The 23,441-nt window shown below is 41.8% G+C and overlaps 1 protein-coding gene across 1 annotated transcript in view; it reads left to right on the plus strand.

The window, feature by feature from the left end:
• The first annotated feature begins 2,366 nt into the window (after positions 1 to 2,366).
• Positions 2,367 to 23,441, plus strand: part of cxxc4 (CXXC finger 4) — a 99,668-nt gene continuing 78,593 nt past the window's right edge. Inside the window, exons 1-2 of the mRNA XM_061878946.1 lie at positions 2,367 to 2,712; positions 4,156 to 5,095. Coding sequence (XP_061734930.1) covers positions 4,271 to 5,095 — 825 coding nt within the window. The 5' untranslated portion in view covers positions 2,367 to 2,712; positions 4,156 to 4,270. The remainder of the gene's footprint in view (positions 2,713 to 4,155; positions 5,096 to 23,441) is intronic.

Below are 23,441 nucleotides of genomic sequence, written 5' to 3' on the forward strand. Positions count from 1 at the left end.
TCTGTTGATTAAAAGAAGACAGCCTTAACTTGGACACACACATCTATACCTTTGGCCATTAAAAGCCAGTAATTTCCGGGAGATATCTCACCGTCTGAGAAGTTTTGCTAATAGTTTCTTATGTTGTAAAAATGTGTGGAATAAATATTACCTTTCAACATTTCTGTCAACGAAGATTTGACACATAGTCATTTTGATAGTAGGCTATTATAGCTAATATAGACACTCTCATCATGTGTTGCCTTCATTATAAGACTTATACAAGTCTTTTAATTTTTTTGCGGATCCAGACACATTAATTTTTTGTATACAACCCAAGAGCTATGCACAGTTGATTGGATTTTCTTATTTATTAATTCAAGCCCTGGGCAGCACGGTGGGACAGGGGTTAGTGCATGTGCCTCACAATAAGAAGGTCCTGAGTAGTCCTGGGTTCAATCCCGGGCTCGGGATCAACATGCACCTGGGGATAGGCCCCTCCCACCTCCAAAGACATGCACCTGGGGATAGGTCCCTCCCATCTCCAAAGACATGCACCTGCCTAGTGTGTGAATGTTGTCTATCTGTGTTGGCCCTGTGATGAGGTGGCGACTTGTCCAGGGTGTACGCCGCCTTCCACCCGAATGCAGCTGAGATAGGCCCCAGCACCCCCCCCGTTACCCCCAGCACCCCCCCCGGCCCGCGGGAGGAGTATAACATTTGGTGGACATTTTTTAATGAAAGAAACTGCTGTTATAAATGTGTCCACTGGATGACGCAATAGCTATTTTTTTGTATCTTTGTAGATGATGCTACATATGTAAAAAAATACAAATAAACCTCATTATGTTAGTGCACTAGTTGTGGAAAATGAGCAAAGTACATAAATAACTTGCTGTAATTATCCATCTATCCATTTTCTACCGCTTATTCCCTTTGGGGTCGCGGGGGGCGCTGGTGCCTATCTCAGCTATAATCGGACGGAAGGCGGAGTACACCCTGGACAAGTCGCCACTTCACCGCAGGGCCTGCTGTATTTAGATTTTGATATAATTTTTTTTTGTTTTGATGGATTGAAAATTAACACCAATGAGTTGACTGATGAACATTATCACATAGTTTATTCAGAAAGTATAAATAACAACAAATAAAATAAAAATATAACACAAACATGTAAGTGTAAAAAAAAAACTCCAACAACATTATGATTTGTACATTTTCAGAATGTGCTTATTCTATTATTAAACAAAGAAAACCATCTGAAGTTGTCTTTATTTTTAAGTTATCGTGCCGTGATTTTACCAGTCTGGTCCACTTGAGAGTAGATCTTTCTCCATGTGGCCCCCCATCTAAAACGAGTTTAACACCCCTGATCCAAACAGATAACAGAGCATATGACGCCAAAACGGCAATTGCAACATAAATACAATATTATCATGTCAATTATTCAGAAAGTATAAATAACGACAAAAAAAAAAGATAGCGTAGAATTAACCGCAACAGGTAAGTGTGAATAACCCCGACAAAATTATGATTGTACATTTTCAGAATGTGCTTGTTCTATGTTCAAACAAAGAAAACAATCTGAGGTTGTCTTTATTTTTAAGTTATCGTGCCGTGATTTTCCATTCCATGTGGCCCCTGATCTAAACTTAGTTTGACACCCTTGCTCTAGAGCCAGATGTGGCTCTTTTGATGACTGCATCTGCCTCTCAGATTAATCTTAGCTGACATTGCTTAACACAATAAGTAATGAATAATTCCACTGGTAATCAATGTTAAAAATTCTAATGCATTTTTAGCCATCCATCTGTTTTCTACCGCCCCTGTTCTAGAAGTCAAGAATGGTAAGAAGAATTGTATTCATTATTAGTTAACTTCAGAATAAATTTTTTATTAAAAAGAATAACAGACACAATATAACCTAATGTTGGTTTTACATAAAAATGCACACATTTAGTTGTATTCAGTGTTAAAAAAATATTATATGGCTCTCACGGAAATACATTTTAAAATATTTGGCTTCCATAGCTCTCTCAGTCAAAAAGGTTCCCGACCCCTGCACTAACACATAATAAAAACACATATATTTTTAATTATATATATTTTTTTCACCCAAATATTCCAATCTATGGATGCTGAACACGTCGAGCCCATCCACTGTGTCCCCCTCCCACCTCCCGCGTGTTTCTATAGTAATTTCCAGCCAATGATCAGTAGGTGTCCACATCCCCGCGTCCTCACCTCAGCACCAATCAGCCACACTCAGCGACAGCAACCACAGAGCGAGCATACACAGAGAAAGAGAGAGAGAGAGAGAGAGAGAGAGAGAGAGAGAGAGAGAGAGAGAGAGAGAGAGAGAGAGAGAGAGAGGTGGGGGGAAAGAGAGAGAGAGAGACTCTCACACACACTCCACAAAGCCCGGGATCAGGACAACAGCAACTCCCTCTGCTTCTAGCGCCTTTTTTTTTGTGGCTTTATTGAAACCTCCTTTTTTATATTTATTTTTCATCTTTCCGTAAGAAAAGTCGCTACAAAAATAAGAGATGGCTCTTTTGTTTTGAGTGAGCACCCCCCCCCCCTCCGACGCACACGCTCTTTTTTTTATTTATTTATTTATTTTTTTTCTCTCCCCTTCCACCACCTCCACGCTCCACATCTCTCAGCGGTAATGTGCGTGTTCACGGCCGCAGGCTGCTAGCGCCTCAGGAGCTGCTCTCAGCGGGGAACCTGGTAGGTGAAGCAACCCCATCACTTGGCAAAGTCCTCCTATCCAGCCCTGTCCTGTCCCGTCCTGTCATGCATGTGTCTTTGTCAAAGTCACCCAGGCAATGCCAGATTAAGTTTTTTTTTTTTCGGGGATTTTATTTCTAATTCGGATTACTAGCCCCGTGACCTTTCGATGGGAATATCTCCCACGGTCGCCCGATGAATGTAATTAATATCGCCGGGCTTCATCCCTAGCTCCTGCGTGTGCGTATTGGACATTTCTATCTCTGTAAAGTTTGTTTACAGGCTGAAAATCAATGGCGGAGACTTGATTGCCTTTGGGCCACATGTTCTGCTTCTTGGGCGGATTGATTAAGTAATAATCACCCGGCGGAGAGATGATCATTAGGCGAGGAGGAGGTTCAGTTCACTCTTGGCTCCAGGTTATTTTGAATGTATTAAATATGTGTATGTGAAAGTTGTGCACCCCTGATGACAATAACATAAAATATAACCACGCGTCTAATTTGGCGATAAATCCACACAAGGTGGTCTTCTTAACTCTTGTAAATACTACAATGTATTTTGGAAGTGATTTGCTGTCCCACAAATGGATCAGAGGGGACACATGGGGGGAAAAAAGGTAAAGCTGGATGTGTCTAATGGGGCTGTTATCTTGTGGAAACCGAATCCGGTGTAGAGATAGAGGAAATGAACCGCACACGCACTCTTGGACACACAATGACGTACACACCGGGTGACACCAGTTGGTCCATGGTTTGGATGCAAAATCACCAGTGGCTTTTATTGCGTTTTCATTGGAGGAAATAGACCGGTGGGTGGTCTTGGGTGACCTATTTGGCTCTAAAACCAAGTAAAGATCTTCCAAACATTGACTCTAAGTATTGTATTTTCTAAATCCACTTAGTATGTTCCTCGTAGGACTATTGTATAGTGTTTGTACGATAGTTCAAGTTAAGAATTTGGTTACAATTTGGAGGAACATACTCACCAGTAATTAGTTGCTTATTAACATCCAAATTAGTAACATATTGTCTCTTAGTTAGTCGTTATTAAGTACTTGATAATGCCTTATTCTGCATGGCCTTATTATACAACAACCCCAACCCTAACCAAGTAACACTAAATTAAGTTTTTGATACTTACAATATGTTCCCCTAGTGTCCAAATAACTCTTAATTAAGTCATTGTTACTTAGAATATGTTCCTCATACTAAAGTGTTACCAAGTTTGCAGCTATGGAGTCAGAAATTCCAATTCTAACTTTTCTAAAAGAAAATTCAGTTTGTGTTGAAATCTCTCCAATAATGATATCAGTGGTGGGATTTGAAGCATGCTATTTTTCCTCCCTATTGTAATGGCGCCACAACAACTTTTTTCAATGTTTTTCACAAAACTACTTTATAATCATGACGTCTTATGTGTATACCTTTTCCCCACTTTTAGCACCGGTGAAGCTAACTCAGGATGCTACGGCCTTGTTGGTAAGCCGTTCGACTTCCGACCAAGGCCACGGTAACCTCCCTCCTCCTTCATAAGCAACGACCAGCCATCCTCAGCCATGTCTAACCTAAACAGTGCACTTTGCATTGAAAATGTACAGAACGCCGACGTGTCTCTTTTACAAAAGGATACTCTCCAGGATGGTGGATTAAGCCAGCTTTTGGATTATAACGCTGAAATGGAAAGGTACAGGTCTTTTGCCAACTTTTACAAAACCAATGGGGCGTTTTCGCAGTCTGCCAAGATCGCCCGCATCACGACGCCCATTTTTCCCAGCGCCAGAATTGGCATGTCCCCTTGGAACTGCGATAACGCCATGCTCTGGGGGAGGAAATCAGCGGCAATAAACCCTAATAGGACCAGCATGCATAGAAATGACTCCCAGAGGCCGGGTAAGCCTGGCGTGCCGCCAGAGACGCTGCAAATGGCAAATAATAATTTCCTCTCTACCTTATCCCCCGAACACTGCAGACCTTTAGCAGGAGAATGCATGAACAAGCTGAAATGCGGCGCTGCCGAAGCAGAGATAATGAATCTCCCTGAACGCGTTGGAACTTTTTCAGCTATTCCGGCTTTAGGGGGCATCTCATTACCTCCTGGGGTCATCGTCATGACAGCCCTTCACTCCCCCGCAGCCTCAGCAGCCGTTACAGACAGTGCGTTTCAAATTGCCAATCTGGCAGACTGCCCACAGAATAATTCTTCGGCATCGAGTGGCAACCCGGCGAAGAAGAAAAGGAAAAGGTGTGGGGTCTGTGCACCCTGCAGGCGGCTAATCAACTGTGGTGTCTGCAGCAGTTGTCGGAACCGCAAAACGGGCCACCAGATCTGCAAATTTAGGAAATGCGAGGAGTTGAAGAAGAAGCCAGGCTCGTCGCTGGAGGTGAGAACCGGGGCTCGGCTTCCCCATCTTTTGTTATTATCCCCTTGCACTCTAAAGCATTAACCTTTTCATCCAGTCACGTTCTAAGCCCTTGAAAATTGTTTCCATGCCCAGCCATGCCTGAACATCCCCCCGGCTTCTCAAATCTGCCTACCCGCCTAGCCTAATTGGCAGTAATTAGGGGTGTTTGTGCGAAGCGCAAGCTGAGCTTGGCTCAGACACCCCTAATTGCTGCCAGTCAGACTGGGGCTGGAACATATCCGAACAACCCAGAGCTTGGCTCGGCTCCAAGCGGGGCTGGGAAATGGTTTTCAGCAGAGAGCTATCCCTCTCGGCACCCGGTCATTTTAACCAATTATGGAAACCGTCTCTGGATGGAGAGAATCAATATCCCGCAAAGCCTCAGCCTCCGACCACCGCGAGATGCTGAAAGGGATGGCAGGACTGCTGATGGCATTTCTCAGAGTTTACACTCAGAGGACCCTTGGTCCTAAGAAGCATGTGTATATTGACACACAACCATTGCACATATTAGTGGGCTTCAGTTTGGTCAATATATAAAAGGCCTTTCAGTAGGAAAAACAGAAAAGGAGTGAAGACCAACTGATTAGCAAAAGGTTTATCTGAACCTAATTTGGGTGCAGAGTAATCTAAACCAGCTGATCGTCAGATATTGTGTACATGTATTTCTTTAATGAAGACCACATACTGAATGTATAACAGTAGTCACCAACAACCTTAGTTCAACTAATTTTTACGTGGAGATTCTTGTCATTTCTTTATATTGGTTTGCGGGATGTTCTGTGATATAGATAGATAGATAGTACTTTATTGATTCCTTCAGGTGAGTTCCTTCAGGAAAATTTAAATATACATTTCCCCTTACAGCGCTATTGGGGACATAACCAATTGTGGACTGAAGTTGATGGAGATGACTGATTTTGCCGTGTTTTTAGCGTTAGTTTCATGATCTGATTGCTTGAGTGTTACATTTACCACGTAACACAACTTTGGTTTTGTTTACTGAAACCAAAGTTTGCGCTCTTGATAGGAAATTTGTGTGAACACTTAAGTACAAAGCTTTTTACCAGCATGGCGGCAAAGTTTGAAGATTACATTAAAGATTTGATGATAAAGACAAAACTCCCCATAACTCCTCTACACAGGTTCAGACCTTTATCAAAACTGGTGAGCATGAGGATGATACTGACCTCAAACCCCCTTAAAGGCCTACTGAAACCCACTACTACCGACCACGCAGTCTGATAGTTTATATATCAATGATGAAATATTAATTGCAACACATGCCAATACGACCTTTTTAGTTTACTAAATTTCCATTTTAAATTTCCCGGGAGTTTCTTTTTGAAAACATCACGGAATGATGACGTGTACGCGTGACTTCATGGAATTGTTAGGAAATATGAGCGCTGCGCACACACACAGCTAAAAGTCGTCTGCTTTAACAGCATAATTGCACAGTATTTTGGACATCTGTGTTGCTGAAAATTTTGCAATTTGTTCAATTAATAATGGAGAAGTCAAAGTAGAAAGATGGAGTTGGGAAGCTTCAGCTTTTAGCCACACAAACACACGGTGATTCCTTGTTTAAAATTCCCGGAGGTGAAGATTTGCTATGGATCAGAGCGGTCAAGCGAACATGGATCCCGATCACTTGTCAACCAGCAGTTTTCGGTAAGAAAATTGTGGTAAAAAGTCGGCACTTACCGAAAATCAGCTGAGCTTGAGCCGTACATACAGCTGCCGTCGACTTCCATCAGACACTGGCCTCAAGACACCCGTGGATACACCCTTCCGACTATCAGGTACTATTAAACTCACTAAAACACTAGCAACACAATAGGAAGATAAGGGATTTCACAGAATTATCCTAGTAAATGTGTCTAAAAACATCTGTATCCGTCCCAATGCAATCGTGTTTTTTTTTTTAACTTGATTTTGTTTTTTCTTTGTAGTCCTTTGCTATCAATATCCTCAAACACGAATCTTTCATCCTCGCTCAAATTAATGGGGAAATAGTCGTTTTTTCGGTCCGAATAGCTGTTTTTGTTGGAGGCTCCTATTAAAAACAATGTGAGGATGTGAGGAGCCCTCAACGGGTGACGTCATCGTCTGCGACTTCCGGTAAAGGCAGGGCTTTTCTGTTAGTGACCAAAAGTTGCGAACTTCTTCGTTGATGATCTCTACTGAATCCTTTCAGCAAAAATATGGCAATATTGCGAAATGATCAAGAATGACATAGAATGGACCTGCTATCCCCGTTTAAATAAGAACTTCTCATTTCTGTAGGTCTTTAAGTGACACAGATTGGATACATTTTTGCCAAGTTAAACGCTCCAAAATGCTTCAAATTTAACATGTTTACATCAGATTCGGGCCACATCAAGGGTAGTCAGAATTTGTTTGGAATCTGATCTTTTAGAATGTGACTGCAGTCTAAACGGCAAAGCGACCTGTTTGCGACTTTACATCATATTGAGTCCATCTACGTCATCCGTGCATGTGCACAGTAAGATCACTTTCCTTTTTGCAATGCTCTTCTTCCTTGGGGCGGCATAGCTCGGTTGGTAGAGCAGCCGTGCCAGCAACTTGAGGGTTGCAGGTTCGATTCCCGCTTCCGCCATCCTAGTCACTGCCGTTGTGTCCTTGGGCAAGACACTTTACCCACCTGCTCCCAGTGCCACCCACACTGGTTTAAATGTAACTTAGATATTGAGTTTCACTATGTAAAGCGCTTTGAGTCACTAGAGAAAAGTGCTATATAAATATAATTCACTTCACTCTTTCCTGCAATTGTTTTCCTTCCTCTGCCTACTTCCTCGACACAACAGCCACGGCGCAAACCCACTAACTAACCATTGATCTGTGGTGTCCATGTTTTTTCATATGGTAGCGACTTCCTTGTTCATTTCCGAGTACCCGGGCAACTTCCTTTGTTTTTCACTTCATGGTACGTTGGGCGAGGTAGAGGCCACATTCGGGCCTGAGGGCCTATATACTGAAGTCTGATAACGACCATATTTTACTTGTAAACTGAACGGTCAGCTGGAAAAAAAAATCTGATTTGGTCCACTTTAGCCTGCAGTGTAAACATCTAGACTGCTGGGCAATGCTAAATTTCCCATTTTTAGCCTATGCAAGTGCTATTTTACCGTAGGCCTGAGGGCAAAATCTAGCTCAGGAATGACATCATTCCGACCCCCGGGTTTAGTTCAACACTTTGGAGACAAACATTTTTGCAGTAAACTTTTAAAAAAGACTAGAGTGCTCCTTGGACCACTATAAACACATTGGCTGATCCTTGCATTTGCTCTTTAACCTTGCAAGTAAACAGAATGCTGGGCTGCAAACGTTTGATTTTACATAACTGATGCGTCCCTCAAGGCTCCCCTTTAAGTCCTCCCATTTTTTTGGCAGCTACACATTTTATCCGCAATGTCATTTATGTAAGTAGGGTGATGCTGTAGCTTGTTTACTTCTGATGCAGTCATTAGTCACTTCTTTAGTTATACTAGTAGTGTTCCATTTCATGTCATCTCTTTTTTAATCCTTTGGGTTATTCCAATGGTGGCCACTTGTTCAGTTCAAACGATTTGTGAGAGACTCATATTTTTGCAGCAAATTCATAAAAAAACACTGTCTCGGTGACTGGCTTTTTTGCCAAAGCTCCTTAAAAACAGCAGGTCAGTCCTGTAACTCTGACAAAATAAATTTATCAACGTCCAATGTGTCATGGCCTGGTGATCATGTTTAGTTTGGCTATGTTCTGTTTGGTTTTTGGATTTTGTCAGTTCCTGTTTTTTGTTCACTCCCTGCTTTGTTTTTACATGACAACCCATTAGTTTTCACCTGTCCGCATGTCACGCACCTGATTCATTTGGACTCATGCAACTGTTATCAATCCCCACATCACTATTTAAGCCTGCATTCGCCAGGCACTCAGCCTGGCTACATCACCCTCTACACACCCTTGTTATTCATGCTGATAATCCATACTGCTCTTTTTCATGCCCTTTTCTCGTTCCAAGTAAGTTGTCTTTATTTATGCCATCGTTTGCAAGTTTTGTTTTATGTCCATAGTTTTGCCTTTGTGGTAGTTTTGTTTTCTTAGCCAAGTTTTGAACCTCTGTTGAGAGCGCCTTTCGTTTGTTCCTTTTTTTTCGAGTTAAGATTAAAATCATATTTTTACTTCCACGCCATGTCCGATGCAGTCGCTTTGCACCACGGGGAAAACAAATCACACCAAAGTCCACGTTATGACAAAATGTGTACTGTAGAGGACGCTGGTTCTCCGGAATGTACAAAGTAAGAATAATCGTGAAAGAAGAAGTCCAGCCCCCGGTCCTTAACTTTCTGGAAATGCCCCCATCCATCCATTTTCTACCGCTTATTCCCTTTTGGGATTGCGGGGGGCGCTGGCGCCTATCTCAGCTACAATCGGGCGGAAGGCGGGATACACCCTGGACAAGTCGCCACCTCATCACAGGGCCAACACAGATACACAGACAACATTCACACTCACATTCACACACTAGGGCCAATTTAGTGTTGCCAATCAACCTATCCCCAGGTGCATGTCTTTGGAAGTGGGAGGAAGCCGGAGTACCCGGAGGGAACCCACGCATTCACAGGGAGAACATGCAAACTCCACACAGAAAGATCCCGAGCCTGGGATTGAACCCAGGACTGCAGGACCTTTGTATTGTGAGGCAGACGCACTGACCCCTCTTCCACCCTGAAGCCCCTTTCTGGAAATGTGGCTCCCAAAACAATTTAGTTGAGTACCCTGGCTGATGCTATTTAATGGCAAAGTTTGTTGATTTGTAGCGAATTATTATGCTTTGGGAAGGAAAACGATTGGATTGGTATCACAAATAATTCAGCAAAGCTACATCATATTGCAAGAAAGAGACCGTCAAAGTTGGGAAGTGTGCAGGTTTTTATATTTACTTGCATGTCACGCATCACACGGTCTGGGAATTGTTTAAAGGTGGAATAACAGCGACCCTAAAGTTTATGTCTTCCAATAAAAAGCTTTCTGATGGGTTATGGGCTGGCGTTGTGGACCACGGAGATGGCAATCGGAAGCCTGTGTGTATATTGTGTACAGACGTGTCTCAAACAGATGTCACGGAAGTTTGTCTGACTGTTTTTTTTTAATAAATGGGTAGACGCACCAAACACGGAAACACCTTCTAAAAGCATTTTCAGTGAGTTATTCCGATGACACTCTCTGATAGTGGTAATTTTTGGACGGGACACCTGTAATTATATCAGCACTTTCTGTTTACGGAAGTAGGACGCAAGTTCCTTGAGGGTCCTAAGTGGCACTTGTTCAGTTTTATCAAAAAAATTAAGGGGAAAGGGATGTTTTTTTCAAAGTTCATTAGGATTCCGGGAGCAACTTCTCATGTCAACATGCTAACTCCATCCCACACTTTCAATCCAGCAGTCACGCCCTCTTGCTAAATACTCGTCTTGTGTACCTATTTGCCTTGCCAGAGATGATAAGCTGCTGGCTGCCAGTTAGATTTGGCTGTCAGCGTTCTCCACATGGGAATCGCCCTGAACTAATTATATCGTACGCAGCGTTGGAAAAAAAAAAAAAAAAAAAAAAAAAATGCAAATTTGAATTTTACTCACACCCCTGAAATCGGAGAGCCAATTTAATCTAATACCCCCTTTAATTTAGCACGCTAATGCAAGGCCCTCGAGAGTTGCCCCGTGTCACCGCCGTGCTGTTCCGTAGCAGATTCAGCCTCTCGCTTTCACCCCGCTCCTTGCTTGCAGGATGGATTAGTTTGGCAGAAAAATCTCATCTAACCTAACATTTCCCGTGCAGTTATATACCTTCGCTTAGCTGGAGCGCCGACGGCTCAAAGGTCCTTTGGAAACTTTGTAAATGCGATCATACGTGTGCTGGCTTTCACCTCAACTTTATGTGTGGATGGGCCTCATGCATTCACGTGAATGTTAATTACTCTACTTGCATCTTGCATTGCCATGCTGGTCCAAACCGTTCACATAATAGATGGGGGGGGGGAAAAGTTGACAGCGAATGTAATTCTAATGAGAATGGTAAATGTGACTATGTGAACCTTACTTTTTGGCACGGTTTAAAAACACAAACAAGTCCATTTTTGATGAATGTCATTGATATCTACATGTATATATGATTTATAGCAGGGGTGTCAAACTAATTTTAGATCGGGGGCCACATGGAGAAAAATCTACTCCCAAGTGGGCCGGACTAGGAAAATTACAGCACGATAACTTGAAAATATAGACAAACATCAGATTGTTTTCTTTGTTTAAAAACAGAACAAGAGTGCACATTCTGAAAATGTACAAATGATAATGTTTTTTTTTTTTTACACTTACATGTTGTGGTTAATAGTATTCTACCTTTATTTGTGTTTTTTCATACAATCGGAATTATTATAACGGGACCCATTACCTCCCTGCTTGGCACTCAGCATCAAGGGTTGGAATTGGGGTTTAAATCACGAAAAGTGATTCTCGGGCGCGGCACTGCTGCTGCCCACTGCTCCCCTCACCTCCCAGGGGGTGAACAAGGGGGATGGGTCAAATGCAGTGGACAAATTTCACCACACCTCGTGTGTGTGTGGGACAATCATTGGTACTTTAACTTTAACTTTATGTGATCATGTTCATTGGTGTTCATTTTCAATCTACAAAGATAAAAAATAATATCAAAATCAAATAACAGGATGTTTTTTATGTAGTTTGTTCATTTTCAATATATTATATTTGTAGCTCATCTGCAAAGATACGAAGAATTGCCATTGCAACATCTAGTGGACACATTTAGAACAGCGGTTGAATTCCTTAAAAATTTTTGGCTCACTGTTGTACTTGGCAAACTCATCCAGCGGGCCGGGTAAAACCTGTTTGCAGGCCTGATCTGGCCCGCGTGTCGTACGTTTGACGCCCCTGATTTATAGCAACCTTTTTTGCACCAGGGACCGGTTTAATGTGGGCATTGTTTTCACAAACCGGTTTTCCATGTGTGGAAGATAAATATGATAAATAAGTGCATGGCAAGGCAAGGCAATGCAACTTTATTTATATAGCACATTTACTACAATTTTTAAATTGAACCAAATTGCTTTACAGGTTAAAAAGCATAGAGCACAAAAACAAAACAAAAAAAAAACAAACAAACAAAGAACATAAACAATGAATGAGCTAAACACGATAGTGCAAAAGCAATACGGTAAAAGAGTCGAATAAAAAGTAAAAAATTGCAAAATAATTATAATAAAAGTGCGACAAATTGAAAAAAAAAACAACTAAAGTGTAGGGGTTGGGGGGGACTAGAAATGACTAATGCATGAAAAATGAATGCATGAAAAACACTCCATATAATTTAGTCTTTTTACTAATTTTTACCAGTAGTAGGCATTTTTTTTGGCTTTGTTATCTGATGGGTAATAAGTGTAAGGATGATGTTCGTTAAGAAATGATCGAGTTCGAGCCCATTACCGAATCCTCTTATCGAACCGATTCCTTATTGAATCTCTTATTGAATCCAGATAGGTTGTTGTGTGTCCAAAAGCCATATGACAGCCCAGGGGTCAGGAACCTTTTTGGCTGAGAGAGCCATGAAAGCCAAATATTTTAAAATGTATTCCCGCGAGAGCCATATAGTATTTTTTAACAGTAAATCCGTTCATTTATAAATAACACCAGCATTTTTAGAGTACAATGAGTCTCATTCTTTTTAATAACACGTTGTGACGTCACCGAGGTAGTCAACCGCCATTTTCTCAAACACATTATAAACATCGAGTCAAATCAGCTCAGTTTTTTTCCGTTTTTTCGACTGTTTTCCGTACCTTGGAGACATCATGCCTCGTCGGTGTGTTGTCGGAGGGTGTAACAACATGATCAGGGACGGATTCAAGTTGATTTACGTAGAATGTGCATCGATTAGCGCGGCATGCTAATCGATGCTAACATGCTATTTAGGCTAGCTGTATGTACATTTGTAGCTATATTTGCATCCAGCCTTTCCCTCCACCCACACATAATGCCAAAAAAACACTTACCAATCGATGGCTTTAAGTTGCTCCTGTGTCACAGGATGCGAAAGTCCTGATTGTTTGGTCTGCACATTTTACCGGCGATGCTAAGGCAGACATGGCCGAATAGCGTCTATAGCTATTCGCTCAATAGCTCCAGTTTCTTCTTCAATTTCGTTTTTGCTATCTGCCTCCATACTCCAACCTTCCGTTTCAATACATGCGTAATCTGTTGAATCGCTTAAACCGCTGAAATCCGAGTCTGAATCCGAGCTAATCTCGCTATATCTTGCTGTGCTATCCGCCTGGATAGCATGTATATCACTGGATGACGTCACAGGAAAATGGACAGTGGCTGCACAGATAGCGAAAATCAGGCACTTTAAAACATTTTTTCGGGATATTCCACAATGGGTAAAATAAAAAAAAAACTTCCAAAAATAGAATAAGCCACTGGGAACTGATTTTTATTGGTTTTAACCCTTCTGAAATTGTGATAATGTTCCCCTTTAAGCGCGTCTTTGTGTCTGAAAAATAGGGTCATCTCTTAAAAACGTGGTCAAAAAAATCCAAATTGTTCAGTTTTGAAAGTGAATGTTCTCATAAGAAAATTTGGAAATACTCCACAGTAGTACCTCACCTTTCGTACGCCGCACATTTTGTACAAACCGTTTTTTTCCAAAGCTTGCCTCGTTTTTTGAGCTTAACAAACTACTCACTACATTGCGCTTCAAATATTGCAGTTTTTCGCAATTTAACTGCAGGTTTTTGCAAGCATATTCTACAACATCTCTGCCCTAAATCAGGCATTGATCAAGCATAAAAATGGTCCCATGAGGTAAAAATATCAATACTACAGTAATATTGGCCGCCAGAGATGACCCAAACCAATCAGAGCGCGATGTTCAGTATCGTGGTTACCGATTGGCTTAGCCTGTATTCAGCTTTACTATATTGAATGAAAAGGTGACTAAGAGTTAGTATTTCATGTCTAAAGGTGTCAGGCTGACACAATTTTGGAAAATAAAATTTGGAAGGTTTATTTATACCCTAGTTGGGAAAATATTTTGATTTATAAATAATTATTGTAAGTATAACTGCAAACTATCCCACCATAGGGTCAAAGAAACTTCTATAAAGAAGGTGAAAAAAACTATCTAATTAAATAAATAATTTGTAGCAAAGTACAAAAATAGCGTTCGCTTGACTAACCTAACGACGAGTTGAGTTTATACCAAAATGGATACATGGATGATACAGCAGAGGATTGGGAGAATGTCATGTGGTCAGATGAAACCAAAATATGACTTTTTGGTATAAACTCAACTCGTCGTGTTTGGAGGAAGAAGAATACTGTGTTGCATCCCAAGAACACCATACCTACTGTGAAGCATGGGGGTGGAAACATCATGCTTTGGGGCTGTTTTTCTGCTAAGGGGACAGGACGATCGATCCGTGTTAAGTAAGGAATGAATGGGGCCATGTATCGTAAGATTTTAAGCCAAAACCTCCTTCCATCAGTGAGAGCTTTGAATGGTTGACCAAATACTTATTTCCCACCATAATTTACAAATAAATTCTTTAAAATTCCTACAATGTGAATTCCTGGATTTTTTTTTCACATTCTGTATCTCACAGTTGAAGTGTACCTATGATGAAAATGTCATCATTTTAAGTGGGAGAACTTGCACAATCGGTGGCTGACTAAATACTTTATATATACTAAATACTAAATACTATATATATATATATATATATATATATATATATATATATACATATATATATATCTATCCATCCATCCATTTTCTACCGCTTATTCCCTTTTGGGGTCGCGGGGGGCGCTGGCGCCTATCTCAGCTACAATCGGGCGGAAGGCGGGGTACACCCTGGACAAGTCGCCACCTCATCGCAGGGCCAACACAGATAGACAGACAACATTCACACTCACATTCACACACTAGGGCCAATTTAGTGTTGCCAATCAACCTATCCCCAGGTGCATGTCTTTGGAAGTGGGAGGAAGCCGGAGTACCCGGAGGGAACCCACGCATTCACGGGGAGAACATGCAAACTCCACACAGAAAGATCCCGAGCCTGGATTTGAACCCAGGACTGCAGGACCTTCGTATTGTGAGGCAGACGCACTAACCCCTCTGCCACCGTGAAGCCCCCATCTATATATATATATATACATATATATATATATATATATATATATATATATATATATATATGTGTGTGTGTCTACAATTATATGTATCAATACATATATACTGTATACTGTATATATAAATAAATAAATAAATGGGTTGTACTTGTATAGCGCTTTTCTACCTTCAATGTACTCAAAGCGCTTTGACACTACTTCCACATTTACCCATTCACACACACATTCACACACTGATGGAGGGAGCTGCCATGCAAGGCGCCAACCAGCACCCATCAGGAGCAAGGGTGAAGTGTCTTGCTCAGGACACAACGGACGTGACGAGGTTGGTACTGGGTGGGAATTGAGCCAGGGACGCTCGGGTTGCGCACGGCCACTCTCCCCACTGCGCCACGCCGTCCCTATATATATATATATATTGTAAATATGTATGTATATCTCTATATACTGTGTTTACACATACTGTATATGTATGTATATATTTACACATGTATATAAATGTATGTATATACTTATATATGTATATATATATATATATATATATATATATATATATATATATATATATATATATATATGTATATATGTATATACAAGAGAGAGAGAGAGAGAGAGAGAGAGAGTGAGAGAGAGAGAGAGAGAGAAATTAAATACCAATAATGTGACATACTGGAAAAAAAAAAAAAAATTATTATATTTTCGCAGTGATAAATTTGGCCAGCCACAGCATTAACAGGGGACTTTACTACAAAACCCAAAACTTGTGAAGTTAGCACATTGTGTAAATGGTAAATAAAAACAGAATACAATGATTTGCAAATCCTTTTCAACTTATATTCAATTGAATAGACTGCAAAGACAAGATATTTAAATTTCGAATTGAGAAACTTAATTTTTGTTTGTAAATAATAATTAACTTAGAATTTAATGGCAGCAACACATTACAAAAAAGTTGGCACAGGGGCATTTTTACCATTGTGTTACATGGCCTTTCCTTTTAACAACACTCAGTAAATGTTTGGGAACTGAGGAGAACAAATTTTGAAGCTTTTCAGGTGGAATTCTTTCCCATTCTTGCTCGATGTGCAGCTTAAGTTGTAGGCTTCTTATTGTACCACACATTTTTAGTGGGATACAGGTCTGGACTACAGGCAGGCCAGTGTAATACCTGCACTTTTTTACTATGAAGCCACGCTGTTGGAACACGTGCACAATCTGGCTTGGCATTGTCTTGCTGAAATAAGCAGGGGCGTCCATGAAAAAGAAGTTAGTTGGATGGCAAATATGTTGTTCCAAAATCTTAATGGTGCCTTCACAGATGTGTACGTTACCCATGCCTTGGACACAAATACACCCCATACCATCACAGATGCTGGCTTTTGAAATTTGCTCCTAGAACTGTTAGGATGGTTCTTTTCCTCTTTGGTCCGGAGGACACAACGTCCACAGTTTCTGAAAACAATTTAAAATGTGGACTCGTCAGACCACAGAACACTTTTCCACTTTGTATCAGTACATCTTAGATGAGCTCGGGCCCAGCGAAGCTTTTCTGGGTGTTGTTGATAAATGGCTTTGGCTTTGCACTTACAGATGTAGCGACCAGCTGTGGTTACTGACATTGGTTTTCTGAAGTGTTCCTTAGCCCATGTGGTGATATCCTTTACACATTGGTGTCGCTTTATAATGCTGTACCGCTTGAGGGATCGAAGGTCACGTGCATTCAATGTTACGTGCAGTGATTTCTCCAGATTCTTTGAACCTTTTCAAGATATTACAGACCGTAGATGGTGAAATCCCTAAATTCCTTGCAATAGCTTGTTGAGAAATGTTGTTCTTAAACTGTTGGACAATCTGCTCACACATTTGTTCACAAAGTGGTGACCCTCACCCATCCTTGTTTGTGATGACTGAGCATTTCATGGAAGTTGCTTTTATACCCAATCATGGCACCCACCTGTTCCCAATTAGCCTGTTCAACTGTGGGATGGTCCAAATAAGTGTTTGATGAGAATTCAACTTTTTCAGTCGTTTTTGCCACTTGTGCTTGCTTTTTTGAAACATGTTCCAGGTATCAAATTCCCAAATTAGATAATATTTGCAAAAATTAACAAAGTTTACCAGTTTGAACGTTAAGTATCTTGTCTTTGCAGTCTATTCAATTGAATATAGGTTGAAAAAGAATTTAAAATCATTGTATTCTGTTTTTGTTTACTATTTACACAACGTGGCAACTTTACTGGTTTTGGGTTTCGTATACGGTATCTTCTGCTTATGTACTTTTGCTTGTTGCTACTTAGCCAGTTACCACAGCAGATACTGGACATACTGTAGCCAATGTTTGTTTACTTTGTTTTACTTTGTCTTCATTGGGATGGGTACCTTTCACATTTCAACCATTGCGGTGCCATTTCCTAACACCTGGGAATCCATCCTGGTACTTTAGTGTGAGCTCACGTGTTAACAAATGTTAGTTGTTTTGATAATAACCAGAATAATAACATAACTGTGCTGTCCAGTTGTTTTATAATGTTTTCTTACACTTCTTAGTCTAATGTTCTAGTATTATATAGCAGACTTTGTATTTCCAAGTTACATCGCTGTAGTATGTAGGCTACGGTAGGTTGCCTTAGCCAGTAAGTAGTCTTTGCCATTTAGTTAATTGTGCCAGTCTAGTCTTAGCTTGAGCTCTCAGAAGTGTTTGTAATGTAAGTATTATACTTATTACACACCAGCTGTTTGATTGTGACGTAAATCTTGTTTGTAAATTTTGCTTTCCAAATTTGGAGTTGATAGAATCGCCTTGTAAATATCACCAATGCTAATCAGTATGATATATATTGTAAATCCGATGCAGATTTGCATTGAGGTTTTGTATTTGGAAAAGTTCCTTTGAGCGCCTTCTTGGTTTGTTGGCATGGAAATTTGCATTATTACCGGGAGGCAGCCTGGCTGCATCCGCTGTAAATTCTGCTTGAGTGCTTGTTTCCCTGCCAAGTGTTTGCGCTGGTGCTTAAGTCTACAACCACAGGTGTCAAAATATGGTCCACTGCAAATTATTTAAAATTGTATTCGTAGTAATGCCCCTCATTTTAAGAGGGGACAAGTGTTGTAAATTAGCTTTGGCTACAAACTCTATGATGCATACATTGGATAACTGTTTCAGATGTCTATGTTTTTGTATCTGTCCCTATTTCAAGTAAACCTAATATATATATAAGGGGCAAAAAAGTATTTAGTCAGCCACCGATTGTGCAAATTCTCCCACTTAAAATGATGACAGATGTCTGTAATTTTCATCATGGGTACACTTCAACTGTGTACCTATGCCAAAAAGTTGTATCTTGGTTTCATCTGACCACATGACATTCTCCCAATCCTTTGCTGTATCATCCATGTATCCATTTTGGTATAAACTCAACTCGTCATGTTTGGAGGAAGAAGCATACTGAGTTGCATCCCAAGAACACCATACGTACTTTGAAGCATGGGGGTGGAAACATCATGCTTTGGGGCTGTTTTTCTGCTAAGGGGACAGGACGATTGATCCGTGTTAAGGAAAGAATGAATGGGGCCATGTATCGTGAGATTTTGAGCCAAAACCTCCTTCCATCAGTGAGAGCTTTGAAGGGTTGACCAAATACTACATTATCCACAATAATTTACAAATAATCCATCCATCCATCCATCCATCATCTTCCGCTTATCCGAGGTCGGGTCGCGGGGGCAGCAGCCTAAGCAGGGAAGCCCAGACTTCCCTATCTCCAGCCACTTCGTCTAGCTCTTCCCGGGGGATCCCGAGGCGTTCCCAGGCCAGCCGGGAGACATAGTCTTTCCAACGTGTCCTGGGTCTTCCCCGTGGCCTCCTACCAGCTGGACGTGCCCTAAACACATCCCTAGGGAGGCGTTCGGGTGGCATCCTGACCAGATGCCCGAACCACCTCATCTGGCTCCTCTCGATGTGGAGGAGCAGCGGCTTTACGTTGAGTTCCTCCCGGATGGCAGAGCCTCTCGCCCTATCTCTAAGGGAGAGACCCGCCACCCGGCGGAGGAAACTCATTTCGGCCGCTTGTACCCGTGATCTTATCCTTTCGGTCATTACCCAAAGCTCATGACCATAGGTGAGGATGGGAACGTAGATCGACCGGTAAATTGAGAGCTTTGCCTTCCGGCTCAGCTCCTTCTTCACCACAACGGATCGATACAACGTCCGCATTACTGAAGACGCCGCACCGATCCGCCTGTCGATCTCACGATCCACTCTTCCCCCACTCGTGAACAAGACTCCTAGGTACTTGAACTCCTCCACTTGGGGCAGGGTCTCCTCCCCAACCCGGAGATGGCACTCCACCCTTTTCCGGGCGAGAACCATGGACTCGGACTTGGAGGTGCTGATTCTCATTCCGGTCGCTTCACACTCGGCTGCGAACCGATCCAGTGAGAGCTGAAGATCCCGGCCAGATGAAGCCATCAGGACTACATCATCTGCAAAAAGCAGAGACCTAATCCCGTGGCCACCAAACCGGAACCCCTCAACGCCTTGACTGCGCCTAGAAATTCTGTCCATAAAAGTTATGAACAGAATCGGTGACAAAGGACAGCCTTGGCGGAGTCCAACCTTCACTGGAAACGTGTCCGACTTACTGCCAGCAATGCGGACCAAGCTCTGACACTGATCATACAGGGAGCGGACTGCCACAATAAGACATTCCGATACCCCATACTCTCTGAGCACTCCCCACAGGACTTCCCGAGGGACACGGTCGAATGCCTTCTCCAAGTCCACAAAGCACATGTAGACTGGTTGGGCAAACTCCCATGCACCCTCAAGAACCCTGCCGAGAGTATAGAGCTGGTCCACAGTTCTACGACCAGGACGAAAACCACACTGTTCCTCCTGAATCCGAGGTTCGACTATCCGGCGAAGCCTCCTCTCCAGTACACCTGAATAAACCTTACCGGGAAGGCTGAGGAGTGTGATCCCACGATAGTTGGAACACACCCTCCGGTCCCCCTTCTTAAAGAGAGGGACCACCACCCCGGTCTGCCAATCCAGAGGTATCGCCCCCGATGTCCACGCGATGCTGCAGAGTCTTGTCAACCAAGACAGCCCCACAGCATCCAGAGCCTTAAGGAACTCCGGGCGGATCTCATCCACCCCCGGGGCCTTGCCGCCGAGGAGCTTTTTAACTACCTCAGCGACCTAAGCCCCAGAAATAGGAGAGTCCACTACAGATTCCCCAGGCACCGCTTCCTCAAAGGAAGACGTGTTGGTAGGATTGAGGAGGTCTTCGAAGTATTCCCTCCACCGATCCACAACATCCGCAGTCGAAGTCAGCAGAACACCATCCGCACCATACACGGTGTTGATAGTGCACTGCTTCCCCTTCCTGAGGCGCCGTATGGTGGTCCAGAATCGCTTCGAAGCCGTCCGGAAGTCGTTTTCCATGGCTTCCCCGAACTCTTCCCATGTCCGAGTTTTTGCCTCCGCGACCGCTAAAGCTGCACACCGCTTGGCCCGTCGGTACCCGTCCACTGCCTCCGGAGTCCTATGAGCCAAAAGAACCCGATAGGACTCCTTCTTCAGCTTGACGGCATCCCTCACTGCTGGTGTCCACCAACGGGTTCTGGGATTACCGCCACGACAGGCACCAACAACCTTGCGGCCACAGCTCCAATCAGCCGCCTCGACAATAGAGGTTCGGAACATGGTCCACTCGGACTCAATGTCCCGCACCTCCCTCGTGACATGTTCAAAGTTCTCCCGGAGGTGTGAATTGAAACTCTCTCTGACAGGAGACTCTGCCAGACGTTCCCAGCAGACCCTCACAATGCGCTTGGGCCTGCCAGGTCTGTCCGGCATCCTCCCCCACCATCGCAGCCAACTCACCACCAGGTGGTGATCGGTAGAAAGCTCCGCCCCTCTCTTCACCCGAGTGTCCAAAACATAAGGCCGCAAATCCGATGACACAACTACAAAGTCGATCATGGAACTGCGGCCTAGGGTGTCCTGGTGCCAAGTGCACATATGGACACCCTTATGTTTGAACATGGTGTTTGTTATCGACAAACTGTGACGAGCACAAAAGTCCAATAACAAAACACCACTCGGGTTTAGATCCGGGCGACCATTCTTCCCAATCACGCCTCTCCAGGTTTCACTGTCGTTGCCAACATGAGCGTTGAAGTCTCCCAGTAGGACAAGGGAATCACCCGGAGGAGCACTTTCCAGTACTCCCTCGAGTGTACCCAAAAATGGTGGGTATTCTGAACTGCTGTTTGGTGCGTAAGCACAAACAACAGTCAGGACCCGTCCCCCCACCCGAAGGCGAAGGGAAGCTACCCTCTCGTCCACTGGGTTGAACTCAAACGTACAGGCTTTGAGCCGGGGGGCAACCAGAATTGCCACCCCAGCCCGTCGCCTCTCACTGCCGGCAACGCCAGAGTGGAAGAGGGTCCAGTTTACAATTTACAAATAAATTATTTTAAATTCCTACAATGGGAATTCCTGGATTTTATTTCACATTCTGCCTCTCACAGTTGAAGTGTACCTATGATGAAAATTACAGACATCCGTCATCATTTTAAGTGGGAGAACTTGCACAATCGGTGGCTGACTAAATACTTTTTTGCCCCACTGTATATATATATATATATATATATATATATATATATATATATATATATATATATATATACACACATATCTTTATTTATTTATTTTTTAACTTATTTTTAGTAATTTTCTTATGGCACAATTCTGAATTTTAAAATGTATATTTTGTCTATTGTAGTTCAAAATTGTTAAAATAGAAAAAATAACTATTCAAATTAGGTATTTTGGTTTTCTCTGTATAAAAAAAATATGTCAAGATTCTGCATTATTTCAAGGATGCTTAAACTAAAAATTGCAAGTTGAATACTGCTTATTTTCAAAATAAAATACATATTTTTTATTTTAAAAGTCCTGCTAATTTCTAGATATAGAAAATCTTAATTCATGATGTCTTCTCGAGCAAAAGTAACTAGCTGCATAAACAGATAATTTAATTAGTTTTTAGAATTTTTTTCCCTAAAATCCAATCCTTTCATCCTATATTTTTTCAGCTCATTTTTGCGGTGTTCGTTTGTTTTTACGTGAATCGATACCCGGTAGTACCGTTAAACTTTGTACAAATTATCGACAGATATCCATATTAGCTATCCTAAGGCTACAAAAATGTCAGGATTTATGACATTATATAAAAATGTCTAAATATTAGGGCTGTGAATCTTTGAGTACTGCACAATTTGATTCTTGGGGGTAACCATTCAATTCAGAATCTATTCTCGATTTAAAACGATTCTTGATTCAAAGCCCTTGTTTTTTTAATAACATTGGGTGCCAGTTTTATGATTAATTGTACTCCTCCATAAAGATAGTTTAACAGCTCTGATAAATGTTATATTACTTAAAAGAAAACTGTTTTGTTTAAAAAAAAATGTACCAAAAATTTTAATATAATCAAATACAAATAACTATCCTATGCCAAAGTCAATCTGTACATCAGATATAGGCGTGTACATTAACAATATAATTTGCATGATTACAGATTACAAAACAATAAATGAAAAAAGAGAAAAAAAAAGATGTGTATTAATCAAAGGAATACAGAAATGTAATTGCACATTGAATTAATATTTTGCCAATATCACACTAAATAACGCGCCATTTTTTTATTTTGTCATTTAAAGGAGCCATATACAAGAATCTGGCCAGAAATGGTACTGCAATCACAGTCAAAATTTTGTCGTACCCTCCCCTTTTCTCTGACTGAGGTTACCAGGTAAGCAGGCGAATCCAGCTCGATCGACTGGCCTACTCCAAGAAACTTCGAACTTCCACTGCCTCTTACTCGAGGTTGAGGTGCTGGGACCATCATAGCTGAATAGACAAGAGTTATTTGTCAATAACAAATCCGTAACCAACAAGTTTTACTCAGAAATTTGACTATTTTCTAGGAAAAAGTATGTCATGCCTGTGTACAATATCACAACAAATGGCAATCATGTGGTTGTTGTCAGTGCTATCAGAAAACAAAGATTAAAACAAACTACAACCAACGCTAGCAAT

This window comes from Nerophis ophidion, linkage group LG01, assembly GCF_033978795.1.
Source record: "Nerophis ophidion isolate RoL-2023_Sa linkage group LG01, RoL_Noph_v1.0, whole genome shotgun sequence".
Lineage (NCBI taxonomy): Eukaryota > Metazoa > Chordata > Actinopteri > Syngnathiformes > Syngnathidae > Nerophis > Nerophis ophidion.